The sequence below is a fragment of the Centroberyx gerrardi genome, chromosome 15 (assembly GCF_048128805.1).
Source record: "Centroberyx gerrardi isolate f3 chromosome 15, fCenGer3.hap1.cur.20231027, whole genome shotgun sequence".
Taxonomy (NCBI): Eukaryota; Metazoa; Chordata; class Actinopteri; order Beryciformes; family Berycidae; genus Centroberyx; species Centroberyx gerrardi.
In genome coordinates, this window is record NC_136011.1 from 26,961,211 (window position 1) to 26,978,183 (window position 16,973).

At 41.2% G+C, this 16,973-nt stretch overlaps 1 protein-coding gene across 1 annotated transcript; it reads right to left on the reverse strand.

The window, feature by feature from the left end:
- Window positions 1-3,031: 3,031 nt before the first annotated feature.
- On the reverse strand, window positions 3,032-14,814 carry nphp1 (nephronophthisis 1). Its single transcript, XM_071922489.2, has 21 exons — window positions 14,692-14,814; window positions 13,512-13,573; window positions 13,295-13,355; window positions 12,591-12,724; window positions 11,741-11,924; window positions 10,501-10,602; window positions 9,497-9,645; window positions 9,220-9,268; window positions 9,038-9,125; window positions 8,077-8,171; window positions 7,655-7,783; window positions 7,052-7,126; window positions 6,633-6,743; window positions 6,425-6,507; window positions 5,850-5,926; window positions 5,325-5,424; window positions 4,926-5,038; window positions 4,410-4,483; window positions 4,025-4,069; window positions 3,401-3,720; window positions 3,032-3,193 (listed from the first exon to the last, which is right to left on the reverse strand). Exons 1-20 carry the CDS (start codon window positions 14,755-14,757, stop codon window positions 3,442-3,444), a joined length of 2,076 nt encoding a protein of 691 aa, XP_071778590.2. The 5' UTR covers window positions 14,758-14,814; the 3' UTR covers window positions 3,032-3,193; window positions 3,401-3,441.
- Between the last annotated feature and the right edge of the window lie 2,159 nt (window positions 14,815-16,973).

Genomic DNA, 16,973 nt, shown 5'->3' on the forward strand with positions numbered 1-16,973 from the left:
GTCAGATTTAATTGTGACATCTCTGTTGATTTTATTAATGCTTAATGGATTTTAATATCCTCAAATTATAACCCTAACAGGAATGTTTTGACTGGTTGATTCTTTGCATAAGACTCCTGGTTATGTTATGTTGTGTTAACGTTATATTAACATTATGTTTATGTTTATGTTATGTTAATGTTATGTAATAAATGTTAATGTTACATTAACGTCATGTTATGTAACGTAATATTATGTTGTGGTATGTTATGGTATAGCATGTTATGTTGCCACAGCCTCCCCAAATCGCTTTCTTTGTCTCTCATATTACATACAAAAGAAAACTAGAAATAACCGGCTCACGGTTGTTACGACCTGGCTCAGGTGGCCATAACAAAAGGGAGACACACCATGATGAACGTTTAACAAAAGAAATCTTTATTATACAAATTAAACCAAATGTCATCAATTAAACCAAATTAAACCAGGATAGGGTGCCAATTGAACCAAATTACAGAATGGGTTAAGTAATGAACGTCAGTGGTATCAGTAGGATGTGTAAGTGCTAAATGATAGGTGTGTGTGTGTGTGTGTGTGTGTGTGTATGTGTATGGGTGTTGGAAGGTGCATAAAAGCAAAGAAACTAACTAAGGCAGCATAATGAAACCAAGCCGGAGCGAGTGCCTGTAGGGAGAAGCAGAGAGAGAGAGTGAATGACTTCAGCCGAGACTTAAGTAACTTCAGGACACCGGGCCCAAGTGCACTGAGTTACTGCAACTAGTCACCTGCAGGGGAGGTACACAGATTACACACAGATACAAACTCCCAGATAACACCACAGGGGCCGTCACATCCGCCAACAAGTCAAGTTGCAGTTTACATCCATGTCTGTCCAGACTGATAAAATATATATAGTGAAGACTTTGAAGGAATTTAATAAAAGGTATTAAGTGTATTTTTTGGCGAAATGGAAGTTATCACTATATTGACATGTATGATTCCAGTGAATAATTTCCAGAGAGAAACATGCTGTCTTCACTTAGAGACTATTTTTACAGGAGTACAGAGGACTGATGGAGAGCTTCGTCACACGGTGCAACGACAATCACCTGAAGCTCAAGATCAGCAAAACCAATGAGCCTGTGGTGGACTGCCAGAGGAACAGGAGGCCCCCTGTCCCGGTGGTCATCCAGGGAGAGGAAGTGAAGAGGGTGGACTCATACAAGTATCTTGGGGTCCAAATCAATAAAAAACTGGACTGGACTCACAACACTGAAGCGCTCTTCAGGAAGGGACAGAGCAGACTGTTCTTCCTGAGGAGACTCAGATCCTTCAGTGTGCAGCAGGCTCCTGCAGATCAGGTCAGCAGTCTCAACAAGCTGTTAGTCTATGAATCTGTCTTTTCAACAGGTTTTTTTTTTCTAAAAGCCCGACAATGTCCAAATATCTTACAATACAAGCTGCACTTGCCATAAAATAAATAATTATGTGTAGGTTAGGCTGTAGTCTATTTGGTTAGGGACATCCAAGCAAACGGTTAATGTGCCTTATTTTTATACATTTCATTAAAGAATTCATGTGCCGTTTCTTTGTCATTGGTGTTGCCTATAATGTAAACATTTAATGTTTATAAAAATTATTTTATTATATATTATATTTTATTATTTTCTCATTACAACCTGAATATTTAGTTAAAGGCAGATTAGTGGAATGATAAGACCAAGAAAAATATTTGATTATTTACATTTTTTAATAAAATTGCACGTTTAAACAACATTGTATGAATTTATTTGATTTGCACCATCATTTTTTTCTGTCAAACCAACAACAATTGAAGAATATTCAAACAAAAAGTGTTTGATACTAACTCTAAAATATCAACTAATGATTACATCACCAATCATGAGAATGGGACGGACGTGAGGTCACAGTGACCTTGACCTTTGACCACCAAATTCTAATCAGTTCATCCTTGAGTCCAAGTGGACGTTTGTGCCAAATTTGAAGAAATTCCCTCAAGGCGTTCCTGAGATATCGCGTTCACGAGAATGGGACGGACGGACGGCCTAAAGGCATAAATATATATACAGATTTAATCGGAGAACTTTTTTTTTTTTTATCATTTCATCTTTTTTTATTTTTTTTTTAACATTAAAGTATTTCTTTCTAGAACAATTGTATATCATAACTGTTGTAATATGCTGCCATATGTTAAGCTATTATATCATTACTATAATTAATAATAAATGTTACGTGTAAAAATGTGTAAAGACTGAACATAACCTGACCGTGTCTCTGCCCAGACTGAACTAACCTCTGACTGCTCAGGTTCCTTTTATACCGGGATATAAATAGACCACAGCAGTAATTATTAACCCTGAACACTCCTCTGATAACCTGTAACTCTACTCCACAGACAGAGAGAGAGAGAGAGAGAGAGAGAGAGAGAGAGAGAGAGAGAGAGAGATGTTGAACTAATGGGTGGGGATGAATGGAGCTCAGTGACCAGAGACAGTCACAGAGAATAAACTTGGTACGTGAATGCAAGCCCGTTTTGTTAAATTTGAACAAATCACCCACTGTTACTGACAACATGTTTATTACAAAATAGTACAAGCTTTGGCAATAAATAACAGTTTCAAAACATGCTGATAACGTCACTATCAAATCTAACATCATGTATCTGTGTTGGTCTCAGTCTCCTTTCTCCTTTGTTCCTTTGACCTGTTGAAATGTTGTAAAATAAGAGCCTTTCTAGTTTGTTGAGAGATGTAGGAGAAGAAGAACGACTGAAACTACAGCTGCTTCAGGAAACGAGCTCAACACAACTGTTCAGTGTCAGATGGACTCAAAGTCTTGTCAGCCAGTTAAAGGTGCGAGGTGTAGCATTCTGAAACATCAGTATATCATTGTCAACTGTGATACCTTGGTCTCCTCTATCTCACTCCAGTAGTATTGTTAGTTCTAGTGTTTCTCCACATTAAGACTACATTTCCCATAAGCCCCGCTGCTTCCTGTCCCCCCCTCCCCCCTCCCTGAAGAGGATCAACATGTTGGAAGTGATTTCTCCATCTTCCTTTCCCTCCTTCCACCATCTGCTGCCAGAAACTCTTTCAGCTTTAGCTCCGTTTGCTCTGGAAGAACAGAACCTCTTCCTGTTTTGTGCCGTAAAGCGATCCAGCAGATTTCCCTCCAGATCCACCAGGTGGAGAAACTATGGAGGATGAGAGTAGAGGCTGAGAGAGGCTGACAGGCTGACCACTGATGCTCTGGTTTGTTTACTGTAATTATACTAATGTCTAAATATGAATGCTGTAATGATTTATTGATGTTAAAAGAATGTCTAATGTCTAGAACACAGTTAATTTAACATATTAAGTCAAATTTTACTTTAACATAATCAACCCCAATCAAAATGTACCATGTACTGAGTGATGTTGTCTGGTGTTCATCCCCACCCTGTTACCGCGCCACACTGAGGAGGTCAAAGGTCAACTCTGTGACATCAAAGGCGAGGTGCTGATGGGTGGGGTCGAGAAAGACCTGCGGGCTTCCCGATTGGCCGGCGGCGTGCTGGGCGTGTTTGAGGGCGTCCAGGGTGTCGTAGATGACTCTCGCCCGCTGCTCCTCGGAGGTCGGGTCCGCCCAGCGTTGGCACGGCAACGAGGGGCAGTGGAGGAGGAAGTAGACTGATGACATGTAGATCTTAACGAACTCCTGTTTCAGATGGGGCAAGTCTCTCTGCAAACAAACAATAATAAAAATAAATAAATTAAGTTTACAGTATCATTATTAAACACACAGGGAGGAAGGAACGGTTCATATACACACAAAGTCAGTAGTCTGCAATAACTATATGTACTGTATGCACACACACACACACACACACACACACACACAATTCAGAAAGAATTCATCAGGAATGGAATTATTTTAACATTTTGGTAGAGAAAAGCCACCAGGCAGCATTACAGCACTATCTACAGGTTAGTAAAGGTATTGTACACACACACACACACACACACACACACACACACTGTCTGACCTTCTGCGCTCTGCTCATGTTGCTCTCAGCTTCCAGCCAGGCACTCTGAGGGAAAACACCGGTCAGTCAGACAGTCAAACAATAAAACCAACAGTCAGTAAATCAACTTGATAACGAGTCAACAAGTCAATCAGCCAATCAGTGAGCCAGCAAACCAATCACTAAGCTGAACTGTGTATGGATATATACAGTATGGATATCCACTGTGGTGCAAAACACTGAATACTTATCATTTTTGGCATGAAAATGGTAAAATTTAAGCTTAAAATAAAAATTAGCAGTATTGGCCTTTAAAAAACCATATCCTATTATGGTAATATGATGTAACTGGCAGCTAGGAATATTGTATGCGTGAATGTGTGAGCATGAAGCGCTGCCTGCTGACCCTGAGAGCATCCAGCAGGTCTGGCTGGTCCAACAACACAGGGAAGGTAGACAGCACAGGACTGCACATCAGATCTGAGAGAGAGAGAGAGAGAGAGAGAGTGGGAGAGAGAGAGAGAGAGAGAGAGAGAGAGAGATAGATAGCGGGGAAGAGAAAGAGAGAAAATTAGACATAACAGCATCAGCAAAGCAGCACTGTTCCTCAAGTTCCTAGAAGAAATCGCCTGGTTTTGTTTGACTATCATTAGATCCAGAGAGTTACACAACAAGTGAGTGATGGTGTGTGTGTGTGTGTGTGTGTGTGTGTGTGTGTGTGCACGCATTATCCTCTGATCAGAACAGAGCTCTTTCTAAGAACTGGAGAGATAAGACAGGACAGGACAGGACAGTTTGAACATGATTCCCTTTATAACAAACTCTACTTCTACTGAACCCATCTGGAAATAAGTTATCTGTGTGTGTGTGTGTGTGTGTGTGTGTGTGTGTGTGTGTGTGTGTGTGTGTGTGTGTGTGTTACCTGCATTCTGCATGGTAGGCCTGTCCATCAGTAGTGTGTCAGCCAGCAGCTGTCTGTGCAGAGCCAGCAGGTGAACACAGCTCAGACAGTGCAGCAGAGAGTCTGGGAGGACACTGACAGGGAATACACACCATTAACTAACACACACGCCCAGATATTTCCAGCGGCTACAAACACAAGAAAATGTTTCAGCGATCTAAAACATCAACGGTAAACGTCAGGTTTTGGTGTCAGTCCCAAACGTTCAACAATCATACAGGGAGAAATCCACCGTAGAAGAGGAGACATCACAAGACTGATGAGGTCTAACAGTGTAAGTGAATGTGAGGGTGGATTTTTCCTTTAAGTCTGAACAGATCATCCACTGGGTGTGTTAAAGCTCTCCAGTGGTTCTCTCACCTGAGCTGGGTTCTGGTCCGACTGTTGGCTGATTTCAGTTTGATGATCAGCTTGGGCTGCCGCCTGGCCAGGAGCATCTGCTGGAAAACACCAGCTGGAGCTGAGAGAGGAGGGGGGAGGGGAGGAGAGGAGAGGAGGAGAGGAGAGGAGAGGAGAGGAGAGGAGAGGAGAGGAGGGGAGAGGAGAGGAGGGGAGGGGAGAGGAGAGGGGATGAGAGGAGGAGAGGAGAAGAGAGGAGGGGAGAGGAGAAGAGAGGAAAGGAGAGGAGGGGAGAGGTAGGGAGAGGACAGGAGGGGAGAGGAGAGGAGAGGAGGGGAGAGGAGAGGAGAGGAGAGGAGAGAGGAGAGGAGAGGAGAGGGGATTTCACAAATGCACATGCCAGTCTGAAAACAAGGCTGCTTATCTCCTGTCCTGAAAGAACAGACTCTGGAGGTTTGCAGCTTTCTGTTTGTTAACTCTATAAACCAGGATGAGTTTGTCTTCAGTGGACCGGAGTGAGTGATGAGCTCTGCTGCGTCTTCTCACCTCCTCTGGTTACTGAAGCCTCCATCGCTACGTCTTTCTCATAGGGAGTGCCGCCGTTCACCGGCAGCTCATAGGTCCTACACACAGATTAGATTAGATTAGATGCAATTTTATTGTGTAAACAGGGTCAAGCAGCACCAAATAGAAATAGGATACAGCAAAGAAAAAAATTATATATAATTAAGAACAATGCAAACGGGGTGTATGAAACATAATGCAACCAACAATTTCAACACGAGAACCGATAATGAAGTAAAAATATATGAATGAACAAATATGAAAAATATAAATTTCCAGCATATATGCAAAATGACAGCAGTGAAACATACATGGAAAATGAAGGGAAAACTTCTTTGAAAAATAGGTACAATATGAAAAAGCATGAGATAATATGAAAATAAAAATAAATGCAAATATGTGTGCATACATGTAAGTGTGTGTGTCTGTGTGTGTATGACTGTGTGTATTTGTGTGTTTGTGCGGCTTTGTGCACGTGTAGATATATGACTGTGTGTAAAGGTATGCATGCCACTGTGTATGTGTGTGTGTGTGTGTGTGTGTGTGTGTGTGTGTACCTAGCAGGGAGTGGATTTCCAGTATCGTCAGTCAGTTTGAGGAAGGCCCAGCCACAGCTCAGGTCTCCTCTCTCTCCTGTAGACTAAAACACACACAGCTCATCACACACCACTGCTTCCCATACACACACACACCAGAGGGAGAAATTCAGCTTTTCTGTATGTGTGTGTGTGTGTGTGTGTGTGTGTGTGTGTGTGTAAGCCTTACATTCCGTATAAAGGTAACTCCCAGTTCAAAGAGGATTCCCAGGTCAGGAGAGTTAGAGCTGCAGCGCAGAAAACAGTCTCCGTCTAGGAGGGTGGGCAGGATACCGGTCATCTGGACACACACACACACACACACGCACACGCACACGCACACACACACACACACAGTTAAGTTTGCTTTCACATATACTTTTTCTTTTCACCATTTACGTTTAGGGTTAAGCACAAGAATAAGGAATAAGCTCAAAGCGAGGGTGAGGTTTTATATTGAGCTATATTGAGTTTAAGTACAGGAAGTAGAAGGAGCAAAGTGTCTGTCACCTGACCAGACAACAGAGGTAAAGAAAGAGAGTAGTCTGTACTGAGATGCTGATCATGTGGTCAACATAAGGGTTTGTGTGGACTCGTGCCTCTTCATACCCTTGGAGAGAAGCTCCAGGTCTTGGGGCTCTTGGAGCTGAAGGTCGCCCTCACTGTGTGGATGTTACTCAGCACCTGGAACACAAACACGGCTCCTTCAACATCATCCAGGGTGGAATGAGACAGAAAGTCCAAACAACATCAGCTATAATAATAATATTTAGGGTTGCCACTAATGACTATTTTCATTATCAATTAATTTATCAATTATTTTTTCAGTGAATCGATTCATCATTTAGTCTATAAAATGTAAAAAATAATGCCCATCACAAAAGATCCCAACAGAGCCCAAAAGTGATTCTTCAAATGTCTTACTTAGTCAGACCAAAAACACCAAAGTATTCATTTTATAATATGAAATTCTTAGCATTTGTGAAGCTGTAACCAGCAAATGTTTGGTGGTAATCGATTATCAAAATTCTAATCAATACATTTTCTGTCATTCGACACCACTGTTAATAAGAATAATTTGTATATTGGCTATCAACAGCACTAATAATAATAACAATTTGCATATTTGCTGATCAGCAGTATCTATTCAGCCAACTTTACTTTGCAGGGACTTGGGTAAGGAAATGGCTTCATAAAAGACTAAAACCCCACCTGAGTTCCATCGAAGGCACAGAGGCGGATGTGTCTGCTGAGGACCTGAACTCCTACACCCGGAGTGGGAATCATCCTGCAGCTCCACAGAGTGAAACAAACACTCGTCCTGACCTGACGAGAACGAACCTACAGGAGGAGGAGAGGAGAGGAGAGGAGAGAGGAGAGGGGGAGATGAGAGGAGGAGAGGAGAGGAAACAAGGAGGAGAGGAGAGGAGAGGAGAGAGGAGAGGAGCGGGGAGAGGGGGAGATGAGAGGAGGAGAGGAGAGGAAACAAGGAGGAGAGGGGAGGAGGGGAGAAGAGGAGAGGAGGAGAGGAGAGGTAACAGAAGCATGTGTTGATAACTAGAGGCTTTGCTCTGGTTCATTGAATAACACACACACACACACACAGACACACACACACACACACACTGTCTCACCCTGCCAGTGTCTGGGTCCAGGAAGAGGTCTCTAAAGGAGAGCTGTGATTGGCTGAGCTCAGGCTGAAGGTAATGACTTCCTCTGTATGTCAGTCCTACAGAAGAAATGTTTATATCAGTTAGTAAAATAAAACAAATGATTCTCTGGTAGTAGTAGCAGCAAGGATAGTAGTACTACTACTAGTAATAGCAGTACTAGTTAATTTGTGGCTGTCAATCAAAGGTGGGCATATGGGCATATAAATATAGCTACTTAGTGAACTGGTTTGGGGCGTGTCAATGATCGCAGCCGCGCCCCTTACTCAAAACACAACCTGTCTCTCTGCTGCAGTGCATTCTGGTCTCTCTCCTGCTCCTGTGGGTGGAGAAACTGGTCTCTCTCCTCTTCTACGATGGATTTCTCCCTGTGTGATTGTTGAACGTCTCTTGGTGCAAAATGGCGGCTCTAGAAAGAAGCCCTCGCTCTTTGATTCTGAGGGACTGACACCAAAACCTGACGTTTACCGCTGATGTTTTACATCCTGAAACATTTTCTCATATCAAACTCCATCGTAGCTGCTGGAAATATCTGGATGTGGCGTCACATCATCTACATCTGACCAGTTATCTAAGGAAATAACAACAAAATGGGCCCAGAAATGCAGGGTACAACACCAATAGCTGTTTTTAAAAGTGTTTAAGTGTTTTAGGGTGGATTTCTCCTTTAAAGAGTTAATTTATCTGTCCTCAACTACCCTGGTCTGGGGTAGTTCAGCATCAGTCAGTCAGTCAGTTTGTATGTATATGTATTTATAACTATTTATAACTAATTTAAAACTGTACAGACCTAAATTCCTTGGCATGCCTCATTAGTGTGAATTGGTGTGTCTGTTTATGTTTGTGTCAGTGTGTGTGTATGTGTGAAAAAGTGGGAGAGTGAGGGGGCATATGCGTGTGTGTGTGTGTGTGTGTGTGTACTGACCTTCCTCCACCAGCAGTTTATTAAGAGTTGATGGTCTGAATCCTGAAGGGATCGCCCCCATGGCAGAGAGCACATCGGTCGCATCAATCTGTCCATCACACACATACACACACACACACACAGTGAAAACAATGAAAACCCACAATGCACTGCAAAACACATAGTGGAGCGTAGAGTCTCACCTCAGTCAGAGCCTTCCTGACAGTAGACCAGTTGGAATGGGAAGCAGTGCTGTTAAAGAGCAGAGGGACGGAAACACTGACATTATTCCTAGAAAGCATCATTATAACAGCATCATCATCAATTTTAATCAAAATGAATTCTGTATTTTGATAACTAATAGTCCTGGGATCCTTTTGACCGCATCACTCAGAATAATCTGAAGGGTGAAGCTCTGGAAACAACACACAGTAAAACCAAATCCCAGCAGATTCCAGGTTTTAAAACGGAGAACCTCACCTCCGTTTGTCTTGGTCCTCGGTCAGCTCTTCACCATCCTGCTCCTCCTCATCCTCCTCTGACTCCTCCTCCTCATTATCATCATCATTATCATCCTTATCGTCATCGTCATCATCATCATCATCATCATCGTCGACACCGGAACCACTCTGAAATGTTTTGGTACGGTGAGCGGTTTTAATCATCTAAGCATTTTACAATACACTGATTCAGGTAGTTAAACTAAACCTCAGTCTGAGGTTCGAGTTCAGGTACGCTGATGGTTACTCACCTCTTTAAGTACTTCAAAATTCAACATTATTATTATAGTTCAGCACTCAATATTTCTGATAAACAAATGATTACATCCTCTAAAGTGTGTCTATTTTGCAAATGGGTGGTGGTGGTGGAAGCCTAGAAACTAGAGAAGCAGGCTTGTTCCTGAAAGGTTGCTGGTTCAAATCCTAGACCAGATGGGAAAATCTTGGTTAGGGAAAGAGAACGACACTCTGCTATCAAGGTGCTCTTGAGCAAGGCACTTAACCAGACTGAGGCTGTACTGGAGAGCTGCTAGATGGAGATGTGTGAGTGTGCAGCAGGGCGTTCATGACAAACAGTGTCAAGGTGGATTTTGGAATTTTGTAGATGTTAAGCGGATGATACACAAGAAGATTTTTAGGCAAAATTTGGGGCAAAATTTGCTGGCAATGTAATAGTATAAGTGACTGGGCAATGGGCAAAGAGGGCAATGGTAACTGACAAATTTGACAGCTGGAGGAGTGAAAATTAATGAAATAAACTGCTGCCATCACTGTCATCTTGACCTCCTCTGTTCTACTGAAAATGTAATAATTTAATCATTTTATCAAGGTTTCCACTGGAATTTCATACATATTAGATTCCTTAGATAGCTTTAGAAGTTGATATTTCAAATTGGACTAAAGCTCTTCAGATGGATTAAAAGTAGATGTTTGTTCATATGAGCGCTAATAAGTCAGTCAAACTATTGCTGACTGGTTGTGTACCTTCAGGTAGGTTTTAGGGACGACTCCTCTGTTGCCTTTAGTGTCCTGAGCCAGCCACCATCCATCTGCCGTCTTCCTGATGATCCTCAGCACCTCGCCCCTCTGAAACAGCAGGGCAACAAACCACTCAGTACATTTATTTATTATCTATATATATATATATATATTTTAAAAAACAACTACTGAATGAAGGATTTCTCTCTGCTGATAAATTATGAACGTTCACCATTTAAATTGCGGATCTGAAAACCAAATATGGGAGGAAGTTTGTCTAGTTGAAAGGATGTGCATCTCAGTGATTACAGTTCTAGTAAAATGGTGCAAAGAAAAAAACCCTAAGGATTAGATATGAAATATTTTGCATTTCATCATTTATACAAAGTTGTTCCTTTGACTTGCAGAATGCACAACTGTTCTATTCCAATCACTTAACTTTCTCTATTTCTCCTGCTTATTTATGAACCTTGTTACACTGAGAAATTCCACCAACCTGTTTGATGGACAGGAAAGCTTTTAGTATTAATATTTGACCTGTATAGTGCAGTAAATGGTCTAGAGGTAGCATGCTGATGTTCACCACACACCAAACAGTGGCTGAAAATAAAAGTGTGTAGTTGCCTTGCTTGTGTCCTATCAGCCTTGCTAAACTTCAGGGTTATTCTACTAGGACTAGGACTGTGGAAACACTGTCTGAGGGGCGTGAGCGCCCTCTTCTGTTTGAAGTCAAGGTGATGGAAAGCATTTTTAAGACAAAAAAAAAGGCCAAGATGAAAGAAAAAGTCCTCCGTTCAATGTATAACTCATAAGCACTTTATTTTTCAGTCATGCAAACACATTGAAAAGAGTGTTTCTTTTCTGTTTTTTTAAATAGAAAGCCTCTTTATCATGATTATCCGAGAAGATGGAAAAACAATTGTTAGACCTCATTATAAGAAGCCATTTTATAGGAATAGTGAAAGGGGCCTCAGTAATAAAAGATGAGTTAATTTCATTAAAGATTAAATTCTGATATTTTTTGTTTAAATCTGATAACTTATATATCGCTTGTTCCGCCATGTTGGTCCATGCACAGGAAATTACGAACGATCACAATGCATTCTGGGCCAAATGCTGAAACCTACAGAGTTGTTGACTCGCTCCCTCGGCCCTTGCAGGGTCGATCTCAGAGGGGAAGTGGAGGTCGGGTTAAAACGACGAATGAAACGGAGCCTGTCTGCCTCTGAAACAGGAAGTAGCTCACCTGAACAGACAGATCTCCTTCCTGTTCTCCTCTGAAGCCGCTGAGTGCTGTGTAGATGCGAGGGTCGGACTGAGAAGGCGGCTTCACAGCTCTCTTCTCATCTTCATCATTGCCGTCATCATCGACATCATCACTGTCATCGTCGTCATCATCATCTTCCTCGCTGTCTTCCTTGGAGGTGTCACTGTGGATCAAAACAAACCATGTGGAAAAAGATGTCAAAACTTTAGAGAAGACACCAGACTAAACCTTCTAACATTTTGCAACGTTAATTAACCAGACAAAAACTATCTAGATTAAATTCAATTAAACTCTGTGGGGAAATTGAGTCATCAGCAGCAGAGAATAGAATATAGATAAGAATAGAATATTGAACATAACATGAAACTATATAACTATATATCATATAATATACACTGCCCTCAAGTTTGGGGACACCTTGTTTTTTCTAAATTTCCAAAGTCCTATTTGGTTTTCTCTGTTATTTTTTTATTAAGTAAGGAAAAAAACGCCTGCAATGCTTTTGTTAACATAGCTATTTCCTAATACTTTAGATCTATCTCTTCCACACTCGGCTTCAAGTTCAACAAAATGTCTCTTTGGTGTGAAGAGAAGGTTTTTCATGGCAGAGCGTCTCTGACTGTTGGCATGAAGAAAGTGTGAGCAGCGGTTCCAGCCGCTAAGGAGGTTTTTTGACGAACGTATAGTTTAATTGTTGTAGTGTTATCGTTCCTCAAACTAAACCTAGTTAGTCTTTAATGGGCTTATCTATGAAACATTTTTAAAAGCTAGGTGTCCCCAAACTTGAGAGCAGTGTATGTATTTTCTTTCGGGTCAACACGCTGCTGACCGTGCTGCAGCGCTGGGTCCTGGAGGTGAAAGCTCCAGAGAGAGGCTGTTGAGACGCTCCATGAGGCCCTGCAGTCGTCTCTCCTCCTCCTGCTTCCTCTGGTCGTAGTTCCCCACCGGAGCCGGCTCATCGGCCTGACGGCACAACAAACAGCAGCTTATTGTTTTAATTTAGCCGGGTTAAGAGTCAGCTTTGATAAGGACAGAACAGAATATAGTAGGGTTAGATCAAACCGTCTGGAAAAGACGCAAAGAAATATGTTTTCTTTGCATATTTTTTTCATTGAATTGATCGTAGTAGGTCTCTCTGCTGCTAAACCTAAAAGAATTTCATTAGTGTGGATTTCAATGGAGAGTTTTAGCATCGCATGATGGTCTAAACGCTGTCTCAGAGGCTTTTCCACCTTGACAAGAAAAAAATTCTGGGGGAAACACTTGTAATTCTAGGGCATGAAGATGGTCAAATTTAACGATATTAACTATCAGCACAAAATATCGTCAGCTTTAGTACAAGAAAATATCAGTATCTGTATCAGCCTTCAAAAACCCATATCTTTCGAACCCTAGAAAACAGTATATAGTAGTATTAGTTGTTTGTAATTTTTGTGATCCAGGACTTGAGGCTCATTCTACTGCTGAACTCATTACAGCTTATTTAGGCTTAAATGTAATTCAGAAGTACAGTGCAGACAGTATGGCACTAACCTTGGTCAGCTTCCTCAGTGTTCCCATCGTCTTCTGAGCCGAGGTCTGCAGTTCTTGACATCTGTTTGTTAAGTGGACACATTTTCATTCACATCACATTTTAAAGTGCAACAGGAAAAAGACGATTACAAGCTACCAAAACACAACAGGAAGAAGAAAAAGAAAAGCAAAGCAACAGTTCAGGAAGCCCAGGTGTGAGTCTGTCTGGGGTGTTTACCTGTGAAACGCCTCTTCAGTGGCTCCACACCGACTCTGCACATCCTGCACCAGACTGTCAACCTGGGTTAGAGAAACAGAGAGCAGAGGTGGGGACTCGAGTCACATGACTAGGACTCGAAGTTTAATTGCTTGAGACTTCACTTGGGACTTGACTTTGAGGTTTCTAAAGTCTTGACAAAAGATCTTGTGTTTGTGTAAATTACTTGGATTCAAAGTGATGAGATTTGTTCCAGCAGACGACTGAATTTAATTTATCCCATTAAAACTATATTGCATTGAAAAGTCGAAGATATTGTGTTTTCTTTCAGATATTGAATTGATACTTGGCTCTTGATTTGTTCTGACTTGACTTGCTGTTCTACATGTGTTCTGTCTGGACACATTTGTGCATATATGTCTCCCATCTGGTACACATGATAACAGGAATAGCTAATGATACACACTTACACACTTTGCTTCAGCCTGTACGTAGTACCTTTCATTTTCTGGTGTCGACAGAACATCACGCCGAACTACATTCAAAATCTGGCAGTTTAACTTTACTTTGCTTCTCAACAAATGTAACTTACACCCCTCGTAGATCAAGACTCAAGTCATTGTGTTAGTGTCTCCTGGTCAATTCGGCATTCAATTAATCCACCAAGCATCGCTTTATTCCAATAAAATCTCAACTTTTATAATTGGTTAAGTTACACTGCTCGCGACCGTCCTCCACACTGTGTGTATTTTGGTGGAAGAAACCTGTAGGAATAACAGGCGAACCAAATCAAAAAGCTGGAATTTTATTGAACTAAATAGCTTACTGCTTGGTGTATTGGTACACGCCGGATAGAAAAGCGGCTTACAACGATTTCATCTTCTATTTATGAGCATTTACCGATACGCAAGGCAACATTAATTAGATGGAATTTGGCAGGAGACGTTTTCTCCACACAAGGCAAAACGGTTACCTAACGGGGCTGGCTCGAGCCTTACATGAAGCTATAGGGTCTGTTTAGCTAGCGAACTGTTTGGTGACCGGTCCAACGGTAAACAAGCCGTTCAAAATTATTAATTCTGTAGACCTATTTTAGATATTTGTCTAACAAACATAAACTAACGTTAACGCTAAACCGTTGACTCAACCGTTAAGTTCTACATAACACACGCACACATTCAGCCATAGTTTACTAACAAACCTGTCTTTTGATGTCGTCCGTCTCTCTCTGGACAAGTTGCAAAGGTCCTTTTCGTTTTGGTGGCATTTACACAGAGTTTTAATAAGAAACAAAAAACATTTGACAGCAGCTCATCTAGCTAGCAGACTTCATTCATGCACGAGACGAACACTTCCACTGGTCGCTGGGCAACCGGCTTCTTCTTCTTCTTTTGGCTTCCGGCAGACTTTACACTGGTTGGTATATTGCTGCCACCTGGTGTTCATTTTTCATATTGTAACCTGTTCTCACCTGAAAAGGTGAATAAAAGCTCTCGCCATTTGTGGAAAATGTCTTTTTGAGCCACAAATGAAGGTGAATGTGTTGCAGTGGCATTCAGGAATTCAGACTTTAACTATCCATGCAGCTTAGATGGTGATCATGTATTTGCACTATTTTACCATATATTAAATATTTCCACAAATAGTGAACTGAACAGTGAAACTTGTTTTGTGACAACTTGGCATTGTGTCGGTGTACTGGATGTAAGAAATGTCGATGTCAGGATGGAAAGCCTTTTTTATAAGTGATTGGATGCTACTGTGTTGTATTGATGTTCATGAGCTATATTACATAATGAAGTAACTCTTGTAGAGATATAGAAGTAATATCATGTCGGTATTGACATTGAACTTTGTCTTTTTCTCTTTCCCCCCTCCACAGGGAGGTCAGAGGTCAGGCTCAGCTACAGACCAACACACTGAAGCTGGTAGGGATTCAGTACCCCTGTATGTCTGTCGGTGACAATGGCTATGGTGTCTCTGATGAGGTCATCCTGGTTTTGTTTCCACTGCCGGTTGATGGTGGGGAAAAGGAGCTTGGCCTGGTGTTTGTGGAAGGTTGTTTCCGAGATCCCTTGGATCTTGAAGGCATCCATGAACTAAAAGGAAAACAGCAATGTGATGTGATGACATAATTGTTATCTACTACTGGAACAGAACCTGTCATTACAAATTTGGTCGTCTCTCACCTTTGATATCTTAACAAAGGTGTGAACAGAACCGCTTACAGAGTTGAAGGTTCCCTGCTGGCATGTTGTTCACCATTGGCTGGCTGGACCACTGATGAAAGTACTTGCAGTGAGTGCATAGAGCTCCGGGTGCAAATTGGACATCTATTGAACAGCTCTATTAACTTGTCTTCATAGACAATGTACTTGGTCACCGTATGAGGTGGCAATTCATTTGAGGTACTATGAAGAAGAGAAAAAAGGAGGGACAAATGACATGGTGTGAAAAAAAAGCTGTATCATTATTAGAGTAAATCTGCACCTTCTGCTAACAAGAATCTGACTAAATAAACCAGATGTTAGCCAGAAGTAGGTTTGTTTTCTTGGGGAATGGCATGTAAGACTACATTTTGGTTTGGTTGGTTTGTGGAGACACTAGAAATGTATGCTTTTTGTGCAGGTTTACAGGTTATTAATGAGTTACCGTAATAATGGAAAGTTCTTGTCTCCCTGAATTTTACATTAAATTATGAAGTAAGCAGTCGGAGAGTTTAAGGAGGTTTTGATCGGGTCTCCTCCATTAATAACTCCCTTAACTAATTTTAGGGGGATTTTGCATGAATTAAGGAGTGAATTAATGTAAATGTAAGGTTATTTTAAGGGACTACTGGTTCATACAGGATTATATTATATTGTTAGGTGTCCGTTATTTTCCTGTACTTGAAAGGTGTTTTGTTGGGCATGGTAAAAACTTTTTTCTTGCACGTTGCGCTGTGTGTTGCTTAAGACTAGTCTAAGCCTTAGACTGGTCTTAAATTCTCAGGGTAGATTAGTCTAATTTACACTGCATTTTGCTTAAATATTAAGACTGACTAATTTGAGGTACCTTCCCCCTGGCTAAGCTTGGGTTAAGAACTTTGTTTCTATAGCTATGAGTCGGCCTGTCAGAGTGGGAAGTTTAAATACTGCAGCTATTTTATAAAAGATGGCAAATCTTTGGTTTTTGGAAAGAGCCTGAAGAAGAGAGCGAGTCTTTAGAGACAGAAACAACCCATTAGAGATCTACAACAATCAAGAAGTAGTAGTAACAGGTATAAGTGTCTATAGCAAGCTTGACTTAAGGTCAGATTTAAAGTCGAGATGAAATGAAAAATGCATTTTTAACCCTTTTAGATCACATCCCCGGTCATATTGTGCACCTATTTAACAATATATGCCAAAAAAAATACAAAAAATCAATTTCTTTGTATTCTTATATCAAAATTCAATCATGTTTTCTTCCTGTAAAACAAAATATGCCGTGTACTTACGTAAG